Raw genomic sequence first — 20983 nt, forward strand, 5'->3', positions numbered from 1 at the left:
AAATTATGGTCTTATGGCTGAATTAAACTTAAGAAAAAAGTAAAAAAAATGGGAAGTGATGCTGTGGCTCAAAGTGGTAGAGTGCTAGGCTAGCCTTGAACAAAGAGAGCTCAGGGACGGTGGCTAGCTCTGAGTTTAAGCTCTATAACAGACTAAAATCCTAATCTTAATTTTAATAATATGGCAGGCATTGATTTAACTTGTTAGAAAACTGTCAATCTGTTTTCTAAAATGCACCATTTTACAATCTCACAAGCAGTGTAGGAGAGCTATATTTTCTTCCTTTTTCTTTTAAGTAAGTTTCTTGAGTGTTACTTTTATTTAATTGATTTCTTGCTATTTTTTTTTTTTTTTGCAGGTCTTGGGCCTTGAACTCAGGGATTAGGCACTGTCCTTGAGTCTCTTTGTGTTCAAGGTTAGCCCTCTACCATTTGAGCCACAGCGATGCTTCTGGCTTTCTGAGTAATTTATTGGAGAAAAGAGTTTCCTGGCTGGGCGCTGGTGGCTCAGGCCTGTAATCCTAGCTACTCAGAAGGCTGAGATCTGAGGATCGCAGTTCAAAGCCAGCCCGGGCAGGAAAGTCCGTGAAACTCTTATCTCCAATTAACCACCAGAAAACTGGAGGTAGTGCTATGGCTCAAGTGTTAGAGTGCTAGCCTTGAGCTGAAGAGCTGAGGGACTTTGCTCGCCCTACAACCACCACCACCACCAACAAAAAAAGAGTTTTCTGCATGGGCTGGCTTTGAACTGCAGTCCTCAGAACTTAGCCTCATGAGTAGCTGGATTATAGATGTGAGCCACCAGCGCCTGGCTTCATACTATCATCTTCCTTTCTCTTTTTTCTTTTTCTTTTGGTCAGCCCTAGGGCTTGAACTCAAGGCCTAGGCATTGTCTCTGAGCTGAGCTTCTTTTGCTCAAGACTAACATTCTACCACTTGAGCCAAAGTACTACTTCCAGGTTTTTCTGTTTATGTGGTACTGAAGAATCCAACCCAGGGCTTCATGCATGCTAGGCAAGCACTCTACCACTAAGCAACATTCCCAGCCCTTATACTATCTTCTTATATGACTTATTTTATAGAGTTTCTGCTTGAAATTTTTGTCTAGTTACAAAAATAAACAATTAGCTCTCATATTCGGATATAAATTCATAGCTGATAAATGTTTTCTCCTGGCCTGGAGCTTAAATGTTATTTTCAATTCATTTTTTATCAAATTAGACTTGATGAATTTAAATTTATTTATGCTGTGCTTTTTAATGTTCCATTTATGAAACTTTTGTCTGCTTAACAATACAGAGATTTTCTTCTAGAGGTTTTAGAGTTTAAGCTTTACATTCCTTTTATGATCCATTTGAGTTGATTGACTTTTTGTGTAAGATAAATTGCTTGCTACAGAGTGATTTAGTTGTTCCAGCACCATTTTTCAAAACACAGACCATTCTTGTATGGAAGAGCCTTGACATTTTGGTCAAAAATAATTAATGCTTATATATAAGGACAAAAATGATAATAAGGTATATTTAAATATTTTGTAAATTTCTGGGGAGATTCATAATTGGTGGGCCAAACATTAAAAGTGATCATGTACATCAACATCAATCCTTTTTACCCAAATATACTTTGCCTTGAATATTTCTTTGTGTATCTAGAATTAATGTAACAATTTTGTTGATTCTAAAACTACATGAATTGTAATGTCCATATTACAAACACAGAAATAATCTACCCACTATTAACTATGTAGGCTTTCTGGTGAAGAGAAGCCTTGACTTACGTGTTTTGAATTTTATAATGCCCATAGGTTTCAGAATTTTCTTCAAATGTAAAGGAGCTCTCTCTGTCTGTCTCTCTCTCTTCACACACAACATACAACACACACATCTTCCTTTTAAAATGCAAATATATAGCAATGATAAAATGACCATAATTTAACTTTCTATAAAAGGAGTGCCAAAAATATTTAATTTGTGATAAGAGAAAAATATAGAGAAGAAAACTCAGTGGCTATGAAAACAGATCCAAAAATTTAATGATTTAAAAAGAACCTCTACATCTACAAGATGGCAAAGAATGACAGAGATGGAAGATTTTGGTTCTGAAAACATGAAGTGTCACCATGTAGCTTAGGACGAATCCATCATCTCCTAAGGAATATACATCATACAAGGAAATATACAAGGATATATACACTTTTTAACTGCTTCAAGTGTTACTGCTGCTCAGCAACACTTTTCCTCCATACACATTTACTTGTTGTACAAGACAGCTTTAATCTTTGTACAATGAAGAGCTTTGAGAATTACCATAGCAATTGTTTGGAAAAGCACCATCCACGATAATTTCCAGTGATTTGTTTTTTTAAAAATGCACTAAGATCATGCATTCTTCTTTAATCTTTTCTTGTTCCGATAGTTTGGTTGTTCTCTATTAAATAGGCAGAAATTGCAAATAAAAACATGTTACCAAATGGGCTAGAATGAAACTACTTCTGTGTACTGACTGATCATAGAAAACATCTTATTTTTTGGTGGTTAATTGGAGAAAAAAAAGCCTCTCAGAGTTTCCTGTGTGGGCTAGCTTTGAATCTCGAGCTTCAGATCTTAGCTTCCTGAGTAGATAGTATAACTTGACTCGGCAATATAGGAATATGTTTACCAAATTACCAAATTGCCCATGATGAAGCTGATGGCCAATGCCCTATTCACACAGTTTAGGTGTAAGGAGACAGAATATGGAATAAATGTTGTGATTAGCTTTGAGATGGAGGTGGGGATTGTCCATAGTCACTGGCCACACAGAGTTGTAAAGATTAGGGGGACTGTGCAGCTGCATATTTGAGCTTTAAGGCAAGTGTTACCAAGCAGTAAGAAAGAAAGATATGGCCTGGTAACACTAAACTTCCGTAATGAAGGAACTGTCAGTTTCCCTCTGAATGGGGATAGGCGTATCTAAGTAGATGTGAAGAGTCAGAAAGGCCTTTACTTACAACTGGCAGATGAAACTATTCCTTTTTAAATTGTGTTTGGCAATTCTCATGTGTTTTCATGAAATTCTGCTGCAAATATTGTTGGAAAAAACAATTCTAAGAGACTTTTGAAAAGTGTCATGCCTGAATCACTTACAAATCCAGATCCAGTACCCCCAGGGAAACTAGTATTCTCTCTTTATTGTAGCTTCTTGTCAAGTGTTGAAACAATCCCATCTTAATCAACTATGGACATAGCTTCTTAATATAGTACATGTGCCTCTCTTTCTTCCTGGGACCTGACATTTTGGAACTTGAGTTAATAAGGACTTTCTGAAAATTTCCCCCCAAAAGGACTTTTTCAACCATAAATGGAGCATTTTGTTAGAATGTGTTCAAGGCAGTTGATTTTGAAATAAGTTTCCAAACACGAATAAGCCATACTGTGCCTCATTGTGTGGGAGGAAAACACTGGCAAACATACTATGCTTCCCAGATTTGGGTGTGCCAGACTCAGATCATCATGAAAACATGTAGAGCAATATTACAAACAGCTGGTACATTTTTCTAAAAATCCCCAAAATGCAGCATTCGGAGGTACTTACTAAGGTGCTTTTTAATTCATTTTTTTCAATGGAATGTATCAGACAAACATCTACAAACACAAATCCACAACACAGGGACAAATTTCTATACAGCTTATGTCTTAGATACTTGTATGTCTACATAAGAACCACACAGGGAAAAATAAGTGATTTCCCTCTCTAGCTCCCTGAATTTTCTGAAAGTTGTCTAACTCATAAAATGTTAAAATATTCCATTTTCATATAAAATAATCTATAAAAATAGATAATATTTACAAAAACCAGATAGTATTTCCAGTTTTCCTTAGTAATCATTCATTCAGCCCTCTCCTGGTTCTGGTCCTTTTCTTCTCAGAATGTGGCCATCTCCAGCAAGGAGCGCTTGAAGAGCTGTGCATTTCTGGACAGGTCAGTTACTTGGTGCACCATTTCCTGCAGGGCTGTGGTGCTGGGATAATGGAGGGCCGCCATCTTGGTTGCCATTACTATGGTCTTGAGCTGTTCACAGAGCTGGTTGCTAGAGTTCATGACTTTGTTGCGGATATCCTGGGCAGCTACCTGCCTTGTCAAGGTATCTCCAATGAACACCAGTTTGTGTGCACTGAGGATAACGAACTTGCTGTGGGCCACAAAGATCCGAGGAGGCTGAGCTGAACTGACGCAGCTGAAGAGAGCATCAATGGCGTTAAGAAGGGATATGAAATGAGTCTCACACTGGTCATAGTAGAAGCAAAGTAACTGCCGATCCTGGACCCCCACGGTGCTGTTTGTGGTGGGGAGGTTCTGAGGGGGCTTCCACTTGGAGATATCATTCTCCACCGGCTTGGTGATTTCTTGTTCCAAAAGCTGGAACTGACTCAGCTAAAAGGAAGAGGAGAATAGATTTCATGAAACACAAAGATGTGTGTGATAATGTAATGAGTATTGGCAAGAGTTGTAGCGCAGTGGGTTTCATCCCACTGAACAAGGATAAGGCCCTTGTTACCAGTAAGGTAACTTGGTCAAGTTGCTTTGCTTCCTAAACTATAATGTGGATGTTGGGGATGATGATCTCTAAGAAGTCCCTCATCTCAGACCTGTGGTGACACCACTGGTCTCTTCTGCCTTCTTTGTTTTTTAAGTTGAATATAATTATGTGTGTGTGTGTGTGTGTGTGTGTGTGTGTGTGTGTGTGTGTCTGTGCAGGTACTGGGGCTTAAACTCAGGGCCTCACAGCTTTGCTTCACTTTTTCTGTTCAATGTTAGCACTCTACTTCTTGAGCCATACCTCTACTTCCAGCGTTTTGCTGGTAAATTGGAGATAAGAGTCTCTCAGGTTTATATGCCTAGGCTAGCTTTGAACGAAGATCCTCATATCTCAGCCTCCTCAGCGGCTTGGATGCATAGGTCCCTAGTGCCTGGCTCCCTTTTGCCTTTGGTCTGGTAGCATAGAATTTAAACCCCAGCCTTGTCACCTATGTCTTTATGAAAGTTAAATGAGCTAAATGTTCACGAAATATTTAGAAGACTGTTTGGTATATCATAGGCTCAGTGTAAATGCTCATTAAACACTGAGTGGTAGTATCTGAAAACCAAATACAATGAGTTTGTTGTCAAATAATTTACCATCGATTTTGCTCCTTATTGAAGAAGGTATTGGCTCTCTCCTTAAGATGTTCAGACCAAATGAAAACTCATGACCTCTTTCTCTTCCCCCAAGAAATGCACAGCCAGCTTTACTGTTTTGTGGAAGTTGCTTGCTTCTCAAGAATCACTATGGCTTCCTCAAGTTCTCCCAAATTCTTCTGTATTGTTTGGTCACAGAACAATGCAAATGGAAGCCCACACAGGAGGATGTTCCAAAGTATTTACTAATAGTGAATTCTATTTAATCTAGCTTCTACTTGTATAAGTGTATTCGCCAGCGAATCCTCTCATTAGATGGAGAGAGACAGATTATTTTCTCATTTTGTAAAGAAGTAATTAGGATTCTTGGTTGGCCAGAATGCAAAGTTTAGAAGTCAGGTTTCCTGGAGAGGACATGCTGTGTCATGTTATCACCTGCCATTTCATTTCATTTTAAAGGCTTTCCAATCTTCAACCCATTTCTGTATATTTGTCCACACAATACCCATCATGACCTGGCCTACCCATACTTCATCTCTGAATGAGCATGCCCTGCCCAAAGCCTTCTGTTTGTTTTGAGAACATTGTATCCTCACGTCCTTCTCTTAGACTAGACCACTCACAGCCAAGACATAGGCTTGTGTTGCTGCAAAAGACAGATAGAGATGATATGGGAGAGATGAGAACCAGAATTTGTGAGGGATTTAAATCATAGAAGGCAGTTAACCATCCGCTGAAGAAGCTGAGATAAAATGGCATCTATAGGAAAGCCTTTGGAGCTAGGCACACTGGCACATACCAAAATCCTTGCAGTCAGGAGGCTGATGAAAAAAGAACCTACATTTGATGCCAGCCTAAGTTATTAAACAAAACAAACAGAAATTATTCTTATAGGAAGGGCTTGAGGGGCATTTAGAGGCTCCATTGAGCTAGAAGAGGGAATCAGATGACCAGATGACCAGAGGGAATGTCAGAAGGCAGAGAAGAATGAAGCAGATGTATAGAGAGAAGCAGAGCTTGAAGTATTCAAAGGAGAGAGAATATGAAGTCCTAGTTTCCATTAAACTGAGCTATATCTTCATTTTTCTGATCTTGAATTTCATTACTCTGACCGCAATAGAAAACTAATGTGCTTGGGCAAGCTTGAGCGGGTCTTATGTTTCAAGACCAAAAGTCTTAACAGCTCCTAATAAGTTATGTATAAACAGATTGAGTCTGAGGGACAAAAAAGGTCATTTGGAAGTAGTCAAAGTACACCCAGCTGTATCAGTGAGACCATCAACCTCCTCTTTGTTCTTATATCTATTATATGCCTGAGAGCTTATTTATGCCAATGTGCTGGCAGGACCCAAATGAGAATCTTTTCAAGTTACACTTTCACTACTAAGCAGGAATCCTTTTGCCCACTTACCTGATGATGTTCCAGCTGCATCTTGCTCTGTTTGATGATATTCTCTTTCTCTAACAGCTCCTTCTGTTGCCTCTCAAACTCCTCCTTACCCTGTTGCCAACATAAAGAACATATTAGCCCATCACCGTGAGTCATTTAGGCCAATCATATCATTGACAATATATATCTTCTCTCATTTTCCACTCTCTTGGTCACTTCCCACAAATTAGGCCCTGAGAATCCCAAATAGCCGCCATCTTTGACCACTGCTTCCAGAGTCACCATGGAGGTTAAGGCTGAAAACTGAGGGCTGTTTCTATGTGGGTACCATATTCTCTGTGCTGCCACTTTCACATTTTGCTATAATCCTATTGGATTCTAGAAACTTGGAACTTCCCCCTCCTTTTTTTTTTTGATCGGTTGTGGGGCTTGAACTCTGGGCTTGGGCACTGTCCCTACTCTCTTCGGCTCAAGGCGAGCGCTCTACCACTTGAGCCACAGTGCCACTTCTGTTTTCTAGCGGTGTATTGGAGATAAGAGTCTCACGGACTTTCCTGCCCAGGCTGGCTTTGAATTGCGATCCTCAGATCTCAGCCTCCTGAGTAGCTAGGATTACAGGCATGAGCCACCGGTGCCCGGCTACTTGGAACTTCCTTAAGAAGCACTAATGATCATGGTTCTTTTCTAGCAGGCTAAATAGGTTATAGGTGAATCTATAATCCTCTAGAGGTGGTCTATGTATGGTCCACATTTCACTTCTAGTTTCTTTGAATCACCCGCTCAGAATTTTTCATTCTCAATGTGTAGAATTGAAAGGGCATGGAGTCTATCTGCTCTCCCCACATTACCCATCCTTAGCAACAATTATTGGCTTTACTGCTTAGTGGATACCCCCACTCCCTTGTACTCAGGGGCATTTAGTAGTTTAAAAGCTTTCAGTAAAAGTAAGTCATAGCTCTCCATCAAATGAAAAGAATGGCAGAAATAGAAGTAAGCCCAAGTATAAATATTTATTGTTCTCCTTCTTCATACTGAGGTTTGAACTCAGAGCCTTGTTCTTGGTAAGAGGCATTCTTACCACTGAGCCATGCCTTCAGCCCTGATGTGTGCTTATTTTGGAGAGAGATCTAGCTTCCTGTCCAGGAGCACACCTGAGTGTAAAACACCTGTTCAGATTCCCACTGTAGCTAGGACAACAGGCTTGTGCCACCACATTTAGTTCTTCATTGAGAAAGAGTCTCATAAACATTTTTATTTTCTGCATGGACTGGCTTAGAACCATGATCCAAATAATCTTAGCTTCCTAAGTAGCTAGGAGTAGAGGATGAACTGCTAGTGTCCTGTTGTGTGGGCTTCCAGGTCAACTTAGAAGTTGATAGGATTCCTACTGTTGAAAGTAGACTGTGATTCTAGTTTTCCATATTCAAGTGAAGTTTGAGGCCAGTTGGTCCACTGGTCCTCTAAGGAAGTATGAGATTAGGTAAACACACACACACACACACACACACACACACACACACACACACACACACACACACACACACAGAGTAGACCAAGAATGTATCTTGGAAGTGATTTAGGTATTGAAGTTTTCAATGTTTTACCTTAATAGTGAAATCTTTTTACTTCTTTTAAGTTTTCTAAAACAATAAACTACCATATAAACCATATCATAAAATACAAGAAGGAGCTGGTATGATTACAGGCGGACCTGCTCTCCTTTGGCAAGTTTCCAGCTGCCTGTGGCATATCAATGGGGTCTAACCATACCTGCATGCCATTTGTTTGCAAATGAAATTAAGACCCAGGAAGATGACATGAGCTGGTGCACAACTATTGTCAGTAAGATCTAGAGCTAAAGTCTCAGGACCCTCAGACCCTCTATTTTTTTCCACCTTCAATTTTCCAATATCACCTCCAATTTCCAAACCACTGGGCTAGCACTCATCATGTCCTGTCTTTTGGTAGTTGGCCCAACAACCTTACAGACTTCCTGAGTATGAGTGCACATGGTCTAGGAGTCTGAGGTCTTTACCTGTAGGTGGACGTAATCATAATCATCCATCCAGCTTCTTTCTGAGCCATCACTGCTACCACAGTCTGGTGGCTGGTCCTTGCCCAGGGTAGGGGTCAGTGGTTTGCTGTGGGCCTGGGTCTTATAGTCACCAGGCCGTAGCAGTTGCATCTGGGACCCAGGGTGTGTGTACTCAGGTGAGTTCGTGATACTTTCAGGCCCATTCTTCAGATGCCAACTGCTGGGGCCTGGTCTGAAGAGGGCCTCGGCATTGGTGTTGATGGTGGTGGTCAGTTGCTTGGCATCGTCAGGCACTGTCTTGGCCACCATCACAAACCGGTCCAGATCATCACATTTGTTTTGGGGCTTGTTGATGGCTAGGATATTCAGAGACCAGCTGCATTCATTTAAGTCATGGCTAGTTTGACTTAGAATCTGATGAGAGTCTTCGACTCTTTGGAGCTCTCGCTTCATTTTGTTGTGGAGGACAAGTTCTGGGAGGCAGGAGGCATTAGCTACAGCACCCTTGGCAAAATGGAGGTACTCCCTCAGAAACAGCTCCACCTTGTCTACAGTGGTGCGTATCTCATTGATGTGTCGCTCCATGTATCCGTAACACCTCCAGTCTGTGGTGACCAGTGCCATGAGGCTACTCACACCCATCTCCAGGGCCTGCTGGAGCCGATGGAGCCTCTCGATGGCTGTATCTGGATCCAGCAAGAGTCTTTTGTCCTGAGATGGGGAGGCTGATAGGGAGGACTCCTTTGAAGAGGTGGAAGATGTGGACATATTACTCCTGGTGCTGCCTGTACTAGAGAAAGACAGTCGGTTGATTCCATCGACCACATCCCGGGAGCCCTTAGTCTCTGCTGGGTTATGCAGAGGGACGTCGTAAACACCATCTCTTTCCTGGGGGTTTGCTTTCTCATGGCTTTCTGCTGGTGGTTCCAGAAACTGGACCCCGCGGGGGACATCATAGGCATCGCTCGGGGTGCCTGAGGACTGAGCCAGCTGTGGGGGTGAATGATGCAGGGACAGGGCCTGGAGCCTTCGAGGCACAGGCTCAGTGGCTCCTGGAACATCACAGTTGCATTTGGTGTGAAGGTCCTTCTCCGTTGGCTTGGTGCTGGCTGGGGGGATGTCATAAACCCCCTCAGGTCTGATGTCTGGCCTTCCAGGTTGTCTCATCGGAGGAGGAAAGTCATATTCCTTTTCCCGAAGGCCTGCTTCATCTCGGCAGGCAGGTGGTGGAATGGCATAGACCTGGAAAGTACAGAAAGGGCAAAACTTGCTATTTGTGTAGTTGGCATTCAGAAACTGAACAGTCCAGGAAAAGGCAGCCCTGTACAGGTCTGTATCTGAGCTGTCCCCATTCTTTCCCTCATCATTAGTAGGTGCTTCTCAAGAGGCTGCAGAGATCCTGGGGTGGGGCAAGAGGGGCTGTCCTCCCTGGATTGGTCATGTAGAGAGAGACGCGCATTATCACACTGCTTGAGACCTGTGTGATCCCTCTGCTGTCCCTGCTTATCACGTGAACTATGAAGCTGCCTGAGTTCTGTGGTTCCCTTACCTGTGCAGGTAGGATAAGTACGTGTGCAGTTCAGGTACACCCCAGGGGCTAGTGTGATCCAGCAAGCTGCCTCTTGTATATGGACTGTGGAGGCTGTAGACCCCTCTATAAAGATGAGCTCTTCTTTATGAGCCCTTCCATTTAGCTCTCCTTATTGACTTTCCCATTTTATAGGCAATGCCCTAAATTTGAACTCTCTAGAATTATTATTATTATGTTTTTGCCAGTCCTGGGCCTGGGCACTATCCTTGAGTATCTTTTTTTTTTTTTTTTTGGTCTGGTCGTGGGGTCTGAACTCTGGGCCTGGGCACTGTCCCTCAGCTCTTCAGCTCAAGGCTAGCACTCTACCACTTGAGCCCAGCGCCACTTCCAGCTTTTTTTCCCTGCTTATGTGGTGCTGAGGAATCAAACTCAGGGCCTCATGCATGCAAGGCAAGCGCTCTACCACTGAGCCACCTTCCCAGCCTCTAGAATTATTATTATTTTTTTGTTGGTCATGGGGCTTGAACTCTGGGCCTGAACACTGTCCCTCAGCTCTTCAGCTCAAGGCTAGCACTCTACCACTTGAGCCACTGCGCCACTTCTGGTTTTCTGGTGGTTAATTATAGATAAGAGTCTCATGGACTTTCCTGCCTGGGCTGGCTTTGAATGTGATCCTCAGATCTCAGCCTCCTGAGTAGCTAGGATTATAGGCGTGAGCCACTGGCACCCGGCTTAGAATTATTTTTAATTATTGCTTTTCCATTTCTTATTCTTTCCCCTTCCCCTTTCCTTTTCCCTTGGCTCCTCTCTTCTCTCCCTTTACTTTCCTACTCCCCCTCTCTCCCTTCCTTCTTTCTCTCACCAAGTCTAGTTTCCTGTAGAGTTTGCCTTTTTGTTTTATCCCAAAGAACTAACACACACACACACACACACACACACACACACACACACACACAGTAGTTTTCCTTCAAATGCTCACTTACCCCTTTAGTTGGAGGGATGTCATAAACCCCTTGAGGTTTTATCTCTCCTACTGGGACTGAAAATGCAGGGCCTTTCACTGATGAAGGAGGGATATCATATACCTGCAGAGAAATACTTGGTTACCCACAATGGAAACATCTTATATTAGTAATTTTATACTATATTCTTTCATTGTGCATTTGTTTGCCAAATTATGAACAGACTTGATCCTTGGCACCATTCTATCTCCTAAGTAGGTGGTTGACAGAAGTTTCCTTTATAAATTTGCATTCTTCAATTTAGATCGAATACAAAAATGATCTTAAATGACAATATATCCCTACTATGTACTTTAACTTGGAATGTAAAATTTATACTTCCTAAGATAAAATGATAAACTGATAAAGCATCAAGAAGGGTTCTTTGATAACAGATTAGGAGTTCTTGGTAAGGCAAATCCAGAAAATATAATTTAGATAATATTGCTAACATGGTTCCTAGATTGACAACTTTAACAAAGCCTCATATGAAACTCTACCCAATTTGTGGAACTTTATGTCCCTCTATTGTTCTGAAGAAATACTACTCCAAGAACCCCTCTTTTCCATTGATTGTGTTCTTATGACATACCCCTTGAGTAGTGTGGGAAGGAGGGATATCATAGACATCCTTTTGGTATCTGGCTGGGTACTCGTACACATAGCCATGGCCGGTCCGCACGGGGGTTACCACCTGTGGGTGAGAACACAGAGCTGTAAGCATCTCCCTGCTTCCTAATCAGGAACTCATCCCTCTCGTGTAACCAGGAAGGGTGGAGGAAAGAAGGAAGGAAGAAGGGAGAGAGGAGAAAAAGGGAGTAATGGAGAGAAAGAGGGAAGTGAGAAGAAGGGAGAAGGAGAAGAAGAAAGAAAGAAGGAGAAAAGGAAGCAGACAAGAAGACACCAGACTAGTAAACTTATATCCCACTCAGATTCCAACATTGACCAAGTCCTAGAAATCCCTCTGTTGTCTTTCTTTATGTTAACAAAATCATCTTGGAGTTTATCCTGTTGTCTTTCTTAATGTTAACAGAATCATCTCAAAGTTTATCAACTCTTGAAATGTACTTTAAGGAGACTGGTGTTTAAATCATGGAAGACCTAGATGACCCCATGGGAACAGCCAAAGGCTCCAAAACTTTTGTAAAGTGCATAATAGGAATAGTTTGGGCACTTAAAATTCCTCTCATGCCTTCTCCAGTATGACTCTTCATCTGGCATCATTATTGCAATTCGAACTAAAATTCCACGGGTCACCAGAGCACTTTCACGAAGCAAAGCAGATGTTCAACAGTGCTGTCCTATACGTTTCCAAGAGCTTCCAATTTAACTTGGGAAACAAACAAAATACAATTGTCCTTAGATATCTATAGGGGATTGACTCCCAGATCCCCTATAGATAGCCAAATCTATGGAAGCTCAAGTTTCTTATGGCAAATGGTGCAGTATTTGCATATAACCTGAGCGCACACTCTAGTCCTTAGAAGTGCAATGTATAAGCTATCTCTGTCAATAGATATGTAGATATGTTATACTGTGTTGCTTAAAGAATAATAAGGAAAAAGTGCATGTTCATCCCAGATGTAAGTTTTTTTTTTTCCTAAGCATTTGTAATTGGCGATTGGTTGAACCTCCAGATGCGGAACCAGAAGTACTGGTACAGGAAGTCAGTCCTCTGGCCTTGAAGTAGGGATGCTGAATCTAACCTGTGCTGTCTTGGCCATGTGGTAGATGATAGGGAATTGGGTTTAACTGGGTCATCGTGTCTTCATGGTGGAGTCAGGGAAGTCTCAGCTCCCCAGGTGATGGGCATGCTTGAATTCTTCGAGGCAGAGGCAGGGGCTTGGACAATAAGTTACTGGACCTGTCAGTCTTGTGTGGTGAACTCTGAAGCTCCCCGTGACCCTGCCCCCTGACCTGACTCTGTTTAGACCTGGACTAGCTCAGGTGCAGGTTCGCCATGCCACGTGTCTCCTGTCTGCTTGTGTGCTGTCTTTTGGATCTCCTCCTGGTCAACTTCAGATCTCCATTGGAACAGAGCTGGTGTGTTGGTATTGTTTTCTGCTCTCTCTTTCCTCTCCTGCCTGCATGGCTCAGTTTTCTAACAGTGGTAAGTGTATTCGAGGGGCTGCAGGTCTTTGTGACAGGAGTCTACCTGTGGTCGCTGGCTTTACAATAAAGACTCCCGATTCAGTCTCTCAGAATGTGACTTCTTTGTTTTCTCGCCTTACAACAGCCTCACCTCTCATTTCTCCATTTCCACAGGAAAACAAACATGCCACCAGTTCCTGAGTCCTGGGGATTTCAGAAACTCAATGCACTCGCCTTGACTCTGGCATCTGAGTCAATGAAATGAATCTCACCTGGCAGGCTCTTGTTTTCCTCTCTACATACTACAATGGTTTCTTAAGCACAGGTAGAGACACTACTTAAACAATACATTTTGGAAATATAGTTTATCCTCCCAGGGATTCTAAGTTGCCAGCATCTCTTTTCTTTGCCTAAATGTCTCCCCAATTATTAATAATATTCTCAAATATTGCCAAGATGTTTTTGAGAACAGACATTATAAATTAGGAAGAGTTGGCCATTCCCTAGGAAATGCTCATCTTTTATCTTTCTCTAATGTGGAGCCTGGTCAGGCCGCCTCTGAAGCTGTGTGAAGTATGCTCCGCGTCCATCTTCTGCTACAGTGGGTGGAACCCAGCCAAATGCACCAATGCTCTGCTCCCCAGGGGCTCAAAAATGCTCCAGTTCAGTTTTGTTCTAAATCCTTGTCACTTACAATTGGTTATTTCTTGAAATGAAAGTAAAAGAGATTAGTATGCACTCAACATTTCCATCAAGTCTTTTCTGTCTTGTAAAAAAAGGAGCCTATTCCTTTAAGGTTTGTTGGCATAGATCATCAGAACCATTCTCCACAATGGCTGCTGTATTGTGCACAGCAAGTCTTCCTTTTTGAAGCAGGAGGCCCTTTGTTAAGGCAAAGCAGGCTGCATTCCTAAAGCCCTTCTGCAAGTTGTGTGTGTTTGTGTGTGTGCGCGTGCGCGCGCGTACTTGCTATTGTCTAGGAAAGAAATGAAGATCTTCACGAAGTCTATCTCGTCAGCTCTCTATTTATAGCGCTATACTGTGGCTTTATACTAGAACCTGTTCACAATGCAGCTTTTGTTCAGTCTGAAAGTTTCCAAGAGTGGCTTTTCTGCAAGGGTGCCAATTTAAGGATAAAGGGAATGGAGAAGCAAAGCTGAAGTGCACCGGAACTGTTCAACTTTCATGTAAAGGAGGGAGGGGGCAGAGGTGGTGGGGGGCGGGGGAAGGGTTGTACTAGTGTTTGAAAATGGCAGTAGAGGAAATATAAATGGGGCCTGACTCTCAGAAAGAGTCACAAGCAAAACCTTTGTGGACCTTCTGGGGCAGAGGGCATTCATACTTCTTGGTGTTTAACATTTCACTTCCTGACAAATGTCACAGAACCCCAACTTGCTCTCTTTCTCATTTAAAGGATGCCTGTGGTCATCTGGTTTTTAAAGACTTTGCATTCCAAACCAGTCATTTTCCTTGTTTATACAGTTAAAGAACCAGATGGTGCAAACCACTGAGGGAAAAAGCCAAGAAGAGACAACGTCCCCAGATTGCAATGTTTCTGATGATGGTACAATCAAAATTCACATGGGCCCACAAATGACATTTAAGTGGGACTGACGTTTTGCATCTGGTCAGACATGTCCGAGACACTTAGTGATCTGAGCTGTGATGTCTAACGGATCGGGAACTGGAAGTCTCTTCGTGGACATTCTCTATCTTGAACTATGGCTGGGGTCACTTTCATGCCAATTGTGTGTTCTCTCCTCAGAGGAAAGTGCTGACCGAGCGAGCTGTCCCTTGGGTTCCAGCTGTGTGGTTCATTAAGACTTCTTTCTCCATGCCTGACAGTAGCACACAAAATTCTTTCTGCTTTCTCTCTGTACCCTAACTTCCTATAACTACCGACCCTCCGCCAAGGGGCACTCCAAGGGGACCTCAAGTTTGGAAGAGGTCTCTAGGGTAGTTGTATGCTCAAGCATGAAAGGAATTGCAATGGAAAAGGCATTTAAAACGAAGTCGCTCAATGAAATCAAGTCAGGTTTTTCACTGCCCTTTTTCTTTCTGTTTGTTTTCCTTTTCTGCATTCCTTTCATTCTATGTATTTATTTATAGTTACAAGGGCTTAACCTTGGAAATTACCAAACTGACCTCTTAATTCATTAGTGTTGCTTGAGGGGGATCACTTGTGAGGTCTGCTGGGGGCCAGATGCTACTGCAACCGTGTTTTGCTCACCCCCAGAGACTCTTCTATGTCAGAGATGGATTTTCTGTCTCTGTCCCTAGGAGGAGTCCAGCCATGCTCAGATGTTAGTATACTAGTATACCTACTATACTGCTCTTGGCAACCAAGAGGACACTCTCAAAACAGACACTTCAGGAAGAGCTACAAATGCAATTTTTTTCTTTGTTCTCTTCTTTAAACTTTTTATCAACTCATATGAATTATTAACAACATACTATACATGCATGTTCAGTCAGTGTTCACTGGCTCAATAAACACTTAGAAAAGAAAAAGAGTCCATCAGTCAATCTCCAAGGCATGGGCCCTGGCCCAGTAGGACTAAAAGACCTCAGATAAAGGGTATACTAGGTCTCTGATGAATCTATTTATGTAAGAATGAGCAAAACCACCTCAGCTTTCCCAATCTCACACTAATGGATTTTAATTCACACTATTTTGAGCTTCAGATCCTGGGCACACAGGCTGTTTGGGGAGGTTTTTCTAATGGCTCTGCACCCATCCCATGAATTCAACCAATCTGGAGTGGAAAATACATGGAAAGCTTTCATGTGCAGGCTTTAAATCCCTCATTATTCCTCCCTCAACAGCTAGTTACACATCAAATATTATCAGCCAGTTAGAGATGATCTAGAGTCTATGGGAGATCACGATGAGGGTATAAGCAAAAATTATTTTTCCTTTTTGTTTTTTTAATAAGGGTCCTGGGACTCCTTAGGAGCCTGGAACCAATGTCCGGAGATATCAGAGGGATGGCTGTATTTTCATGACTCATAATGTTGAGAGCAATGCATCCTCAAACTTCAAGAAGAGGGTCTTTGTATGGATAGCAAGTGGCTGGAGTACATGACCTTGAGAACCAATACCAGAGAGAGTCAGTGGGTTAGAAGAAAGGCCCTTGGTGCTCTTCATTGATACTTCCAGGTTCAGTTCGTCTGAACTTGTAGAAACAACTCGTGCTTGTGAGGCTATCAACTAAGGTACAGGGGAGAAATGGTTGGGCTTTCTGTGATGGTGAGACATCCTACCAAAAAGAGATAGTGAGGCTTCTCAAGCTAACAGTTGTTCCCTCCTCCAGTGCTTCCTATGTTGTCAGATCTTTCAAATTGTCAGGAAAACCGAGAAACCCTGGCTTGCTAGGACTGAGTCAAAATTTGAAAACAGAATCTTGGTCAAGTTAAACATGTCTCTGGTCTCTGGGGTTGCTTGTCTTCACCTCCATCTTTATCGATGCATTTTTTGCCCTCCTTCCTTAGGAACTACTGAACCACTCTGCACATCCTTGAGCATCAAATAATGTAGAGTCTTCAGTCTTTGGCTTTGGCTTTCCCTAATATTTAGACCAAATTCCATTCCCAAGGCTATGGTGAATGCCTCTCTCGCCCAGCGTCCCTCACCAGGTGAATGATCCCCTGCAGTATCAGGAGGTACTTACAACTCCTGGAGAGTGACATCTGTGCATCTCTAACAGTGCTCTTCACTTGTGCCCTCACTCACGATTGTGCCTCTCTATTCTCTTTTCTTCTCTTAGCATTGTGGGGTCAGCGACACCATTTCTTACTCATTGAAACATCAATGGCAGGGTCACCACTGTGCCTTGACTACAGTGGGTTTTAAGCAAGATGGTGTGGATGTAAACAATGTCTCCCTTTATAGAATAAACACAGTTTCGTGCAGCTCTAGGAACTTGAGTAGGGTCCATGGTACAAAAGACAGAGCTCCGTCTTAACAGTCATAAGTGGTGTCACTGGGCATGTGAGGGAGCCCAGGAAGCAGACTCAGTGTTAGATGTGGATGAGAAAATGAAATCATGAGGAATGTTCTTCATGTGGCTAAATCACCATGGCAGGGTAAGGAGGATCTGAACAGCCCCAATCCACAATGTCGGGTTGGCACCATCAGCAGGTGGTGCAAACACTTGACTTTTTTTTCCCACCTCCTCAGCCACAGGCCAGAAACAGATGGAAGAGGGTTTGGGGAGAAAAGAAACTAAAACAAGCAGCCTTCTTTCTACATTGATATCGGAAGGGAAATAGAACATTAAAAAAACAAACCTATGCCTTGCTTGCTTTGGTGCTAAAGGCATGTGATGGCGTCATGTCATGAGAATCTGTGTGACAGAGCCATAGGAGAACTAGGTATGATGACATCAGTTGGGCTGGCAGAGCTGGACCAGAATTCCAGCTCTACCCTGCAGTAGCCATGAGACCATGACAGCCACAGAAGTTATCCTTCTAGGCCTGTTTCTGTATCAGTAAAATGAAACTAATAGTATTTATCTCTTAAGATATTGTGAATGTTAGAATTAGACACAGAACACAAAGTTCCTGGCATAAAGTAAACCTTTAAACCTCAGCCACGGTTATTGCAAGGTTCTGCTCTTTGTATTTATCAGAAATTACCAAATTGCCAGCACCAGTGGCTCAAGCCTGTAATCCTAGCTACTCAGGCGGCTGAGATCTGAGGATCAAAGTTCAAAGCCAGCCGAGGCAGGAAAGCTCTTGAGACTTTTTTTTTTTTTGGGTCCGGTCGTGGGGCCTGAACTCTGGGCCTGGGCGCTGTCCCTCAGCTCTTCAGCTCAAGGCTAGCGCTCTACCATTTGAGCCACAGCGCCACTTCCGGCTTTTTTCTTTTTGCTTATGTGGTGCTGAGGAATCGAACCCAGGGCCTCGAGCATGCAAGGCAACCGCTCTACCACTGAGCCACCTTCCCAGCCCAGCCCTTGAGACTTTTATCTCCAATTAGACATCAGAAAACTGGAAGTGGCGCTGTGGCTCAAATGGTAGAGCACTTGCCTTGAGGTGAAGAGCTCAGGGACAGCACCCACGGCCAGAGTTCAAGCCTCATAACCAACAACAACAAAAATTTACCAAATCATAAAGGCGTAAGTTTTATACATTTTATTTATATTTAATTTTGTTTAGGTAGTGCTGGGGTTTGAACTCAGGGTTTTTCAGTTGCTCTTCTTGCTTGCTGGGGTGTGGCTCTACCAATAGAGTCCCTCCTCTAGGTTGGCTTTTTGCTGGTTATTTTGGAGATGGGGTTTCTCAGACTTTTTCTACACAGACTGGCTTTACATCTCGATCCTCTGGGTCCCAGCCTCCTGAATAAGCTAGAATTATAAGTGAAGACTACTGGTACCCAACCTACATTTTCATACTTTTAACAGAATGCTTAAATGCAATAAGGAATTCTGCTTGGAAGGGGTTTTCTTGTAAGTCCATCGTGGGACACAGAAATTAGAACAGTTCTAACCATAACTTTTGTGACTATTCTGTGCAGTCATTTCTGTGTACCATGATTCTTTGCCTCTGAATCTCTGCAGTGCAAAGCAACATTGGAAATGATCCACATTGTGCAATCCTTTGCCTCTGCTATTTAGATGATGCCTGGGTTCCCGGCTGGTGTAGCTGATCCCTGACAGGAGCAGCCAGGACTGTGGGGAGCCAGCCATTAGTGCTTTGCCCAGTGGCCTCCACAGGCACTAGCACTAGGGAACTCAGGTGGTGCTCCAGAAATATGATAGATAACTGATGAGCCGTTTCAAAGTGCCACTCTGCCATCATGATGACAGTTTTCATTTACAACCTTGCTAGTATTAGGAGCAAGGTTGTCTGAATTTGAAAGTATGTTCAGCAGTCACTGATTTCCTTGCCCTGGCATAATGGAAAGTATAATTAAACTGCTTCCTGCTTTTCTCCTTTCCTGACCAGCTACTTGACTTATTTATGTTACATTTCCTTGGGTTTCATGCATTAAGAGGAATTTTTAGATTTCCAAAAACTGCTTATTAGAAAGGATTTAGTTCCCTTCAATGTCATTAAAAAGCATTAGCCTAACATTTACTAAGAACTTCTTTGTCTTAAGTGAACTATCTGACCCCTTCCATTTAAAGAAAACTCCAGAAAATGCAGCATCAGCACCATTACTGCCTGCCCACCAGGAGTGGGAGGTGGATTTTCAGAAAGTTACATAGGTTTGTCTGTTGAAAAATCCAAGATTCTGACTTCTTTTTTCTCCCTGAGAGGAAAAAGCCACATGTTGCCTACTCTAGATTTATTAATTCCCTATAAATTCTCTCTGGCCAGCTTGGGTGTAGCAGTGAGCTCATTTATTTACTTGCATAGCAACAATATAATAAAAACGGAGTCTGGCCTAAAAAATACACCCTCCGGAGCTATGTCTGGGGTTAACCCTTCCCTAATGCTCCTTTTTTACCTCTATTTTTGGAAAGAGATTTACTTTGCTTCCCAGATACTTGGATGGTTGGTTTGTCTGCAAGAACTAAGCCTTTTGCTGTCCACACCTAAATCACATCTAGCTTCTTTCTCCAAATGAGGAAAAGAGTTATATATGAGAGCTCAGAAGTGGAACAGGGCTCTGGAGTGACTCATTTGACACAGCGCTGTGTGGCAAACCAGTCGGTGGAAACAGAGCTCTGACTGTTGAGCCCCTTGCCTGTCCTCCTGCTGTGTTCAGGAAGCTCTTTGTGTAGTGAGTGCTAAAGCAATATTTAGTTATGGAGTGACCAAGCGCCAAAGAGCAGCTAGAGGCATTTAACATGAAAGAACTTGATGGGAAATGACGTCTGGGTTTCTCAAGTGGTTGAGGTCTTTTTTGGGACAAAGCTGAATACAGCCTGTGACAACTTTTTTTTTTTTTTTTTTTAATATCCTAATGGACCAAAACATTCTTTTGAATGAACACTCTAAAGACACAGCATTTAGGCTCTTTGTATCTAAATAAGTTCAGCATGACACAGAGCCCTACTCATAGACTTTGAAATGAAGTTTAGAAAGATGCTCACTGATTACTCTAAAGGGGCTGGGGACTCTGTGGAGGAAGTGAGGGATGAGAATTTGGAGAACCAAATGCCTATTTATGTTGTTTTCTCCTAAAGCTGTGACTTCTCACATCTTTTTTTTTTTTTTTTTTTGGGGTCCGGTGGTGGGGTCTGAACTCTGGGCCTGGGCGCTGTCCCTCAGCTCTTCAGCTCAAGGCTAGCACTCTACCACTTGAGCCACAGTGCCACTTCTGGCTTTTTTTTTTCTTTTTGCTTATGTGGTGCTGGGGAATCGAACCCAGGGCCTCATGCATGCAAGGCAAGCGCTCTACCACTGAGCCACCTTCCCAGCCCCAACTTCTCACATCTTAATGGGAAGGATGGAGCAGCTGATGGGAAAAGGGTTCAGGTACCAGAACCCAGAGCCAGCTTTCAAGGGGGCTGTTATACGGAGAGACAGCTGCTCCATGAAGGGCCATTGTCAAGCCTAATTCAGGAGAAAATGGCAGACAACAGTGAGTTCCAGGACAAGGCATTTTCTTAGCTACTGATGGCAAGGCATCAGGGGAGCTCTTGTTAATGAGGAAGTTTTCTGGACGTTTTCTTGGGTACAGAGCCTAGGTCTGGTCAAGTGCTGCCTCCTTCTTGACTTCACATCCCAAACCCTGTCTACCCTTGCCATCTTTTAACATGGCTCTAGCTTCTAAAAGACACTCCAGTTCTGAGTGTCAAGTTGGGATGGACCCTAAGGGAAAGGTAC

General features: G+C 42.8%; 1 protein-coding gene across 4 annotated transcripts in view; it reads right to left on the reverse strand.

Moving 5' to 3' along the window:
• Window positions 1-2007: 2007 nt before the first annotated feature.
• The window catches only part of Nedd9 (neural precursor cell expressed, developmentally down-regulated 9), a 164444-nt gene continuing 145468 nt past the window's right edge, over window positions 2008-20983 (reverse strand). For 3 of the 4 annotated variants that reach the window (XM_042678508.1, XM_042678510.1, XM_042678509.1), the window contains 5 exons: window positions 11706-11807; window positions 11096-11197; window positions 8582-9823; window positions 6568-6657; window positions 2008-4412 (listed from right to left, as the gene is read on the reverse strand). In XM_042678508.1, coding sequence (XP_042534442.1) covers window positions 3903-4412; window positions 6568-6657; window positions 8582-9823; window positions 11096-11197; window positions 11706-11807 — 2046 coding nt within the window. In that variant the 3' untranslated portion in view covers window positions 2008-3902. The remainder of the gene's footprint in view (window positions 4413-6567; window positions 6658-8581; window positions 9824-11095; window positions 11198-11705; window positions 11808-20983) is intronic. The other variant, XM_042678511.1, reaches the window with a different exon arrangement.

The sequence above is a fragment of the Dipodomys spectabilis genome, unplaced genomic scaffold (assembly GCF_019054845.1).
Source record: "Dipodomys spectabilis isolate Male_0828 unplaced genomic scaffold, ASM1905484v1 ptg000045l, whole genome shotgun sequence".
NCBI classification, from domain to species: Eukaryota; Metazoa; Chordata; class Mammalia; order Rodentia; family Heteromyidae; genus Dipodomys; species Dipodomys spectabilis.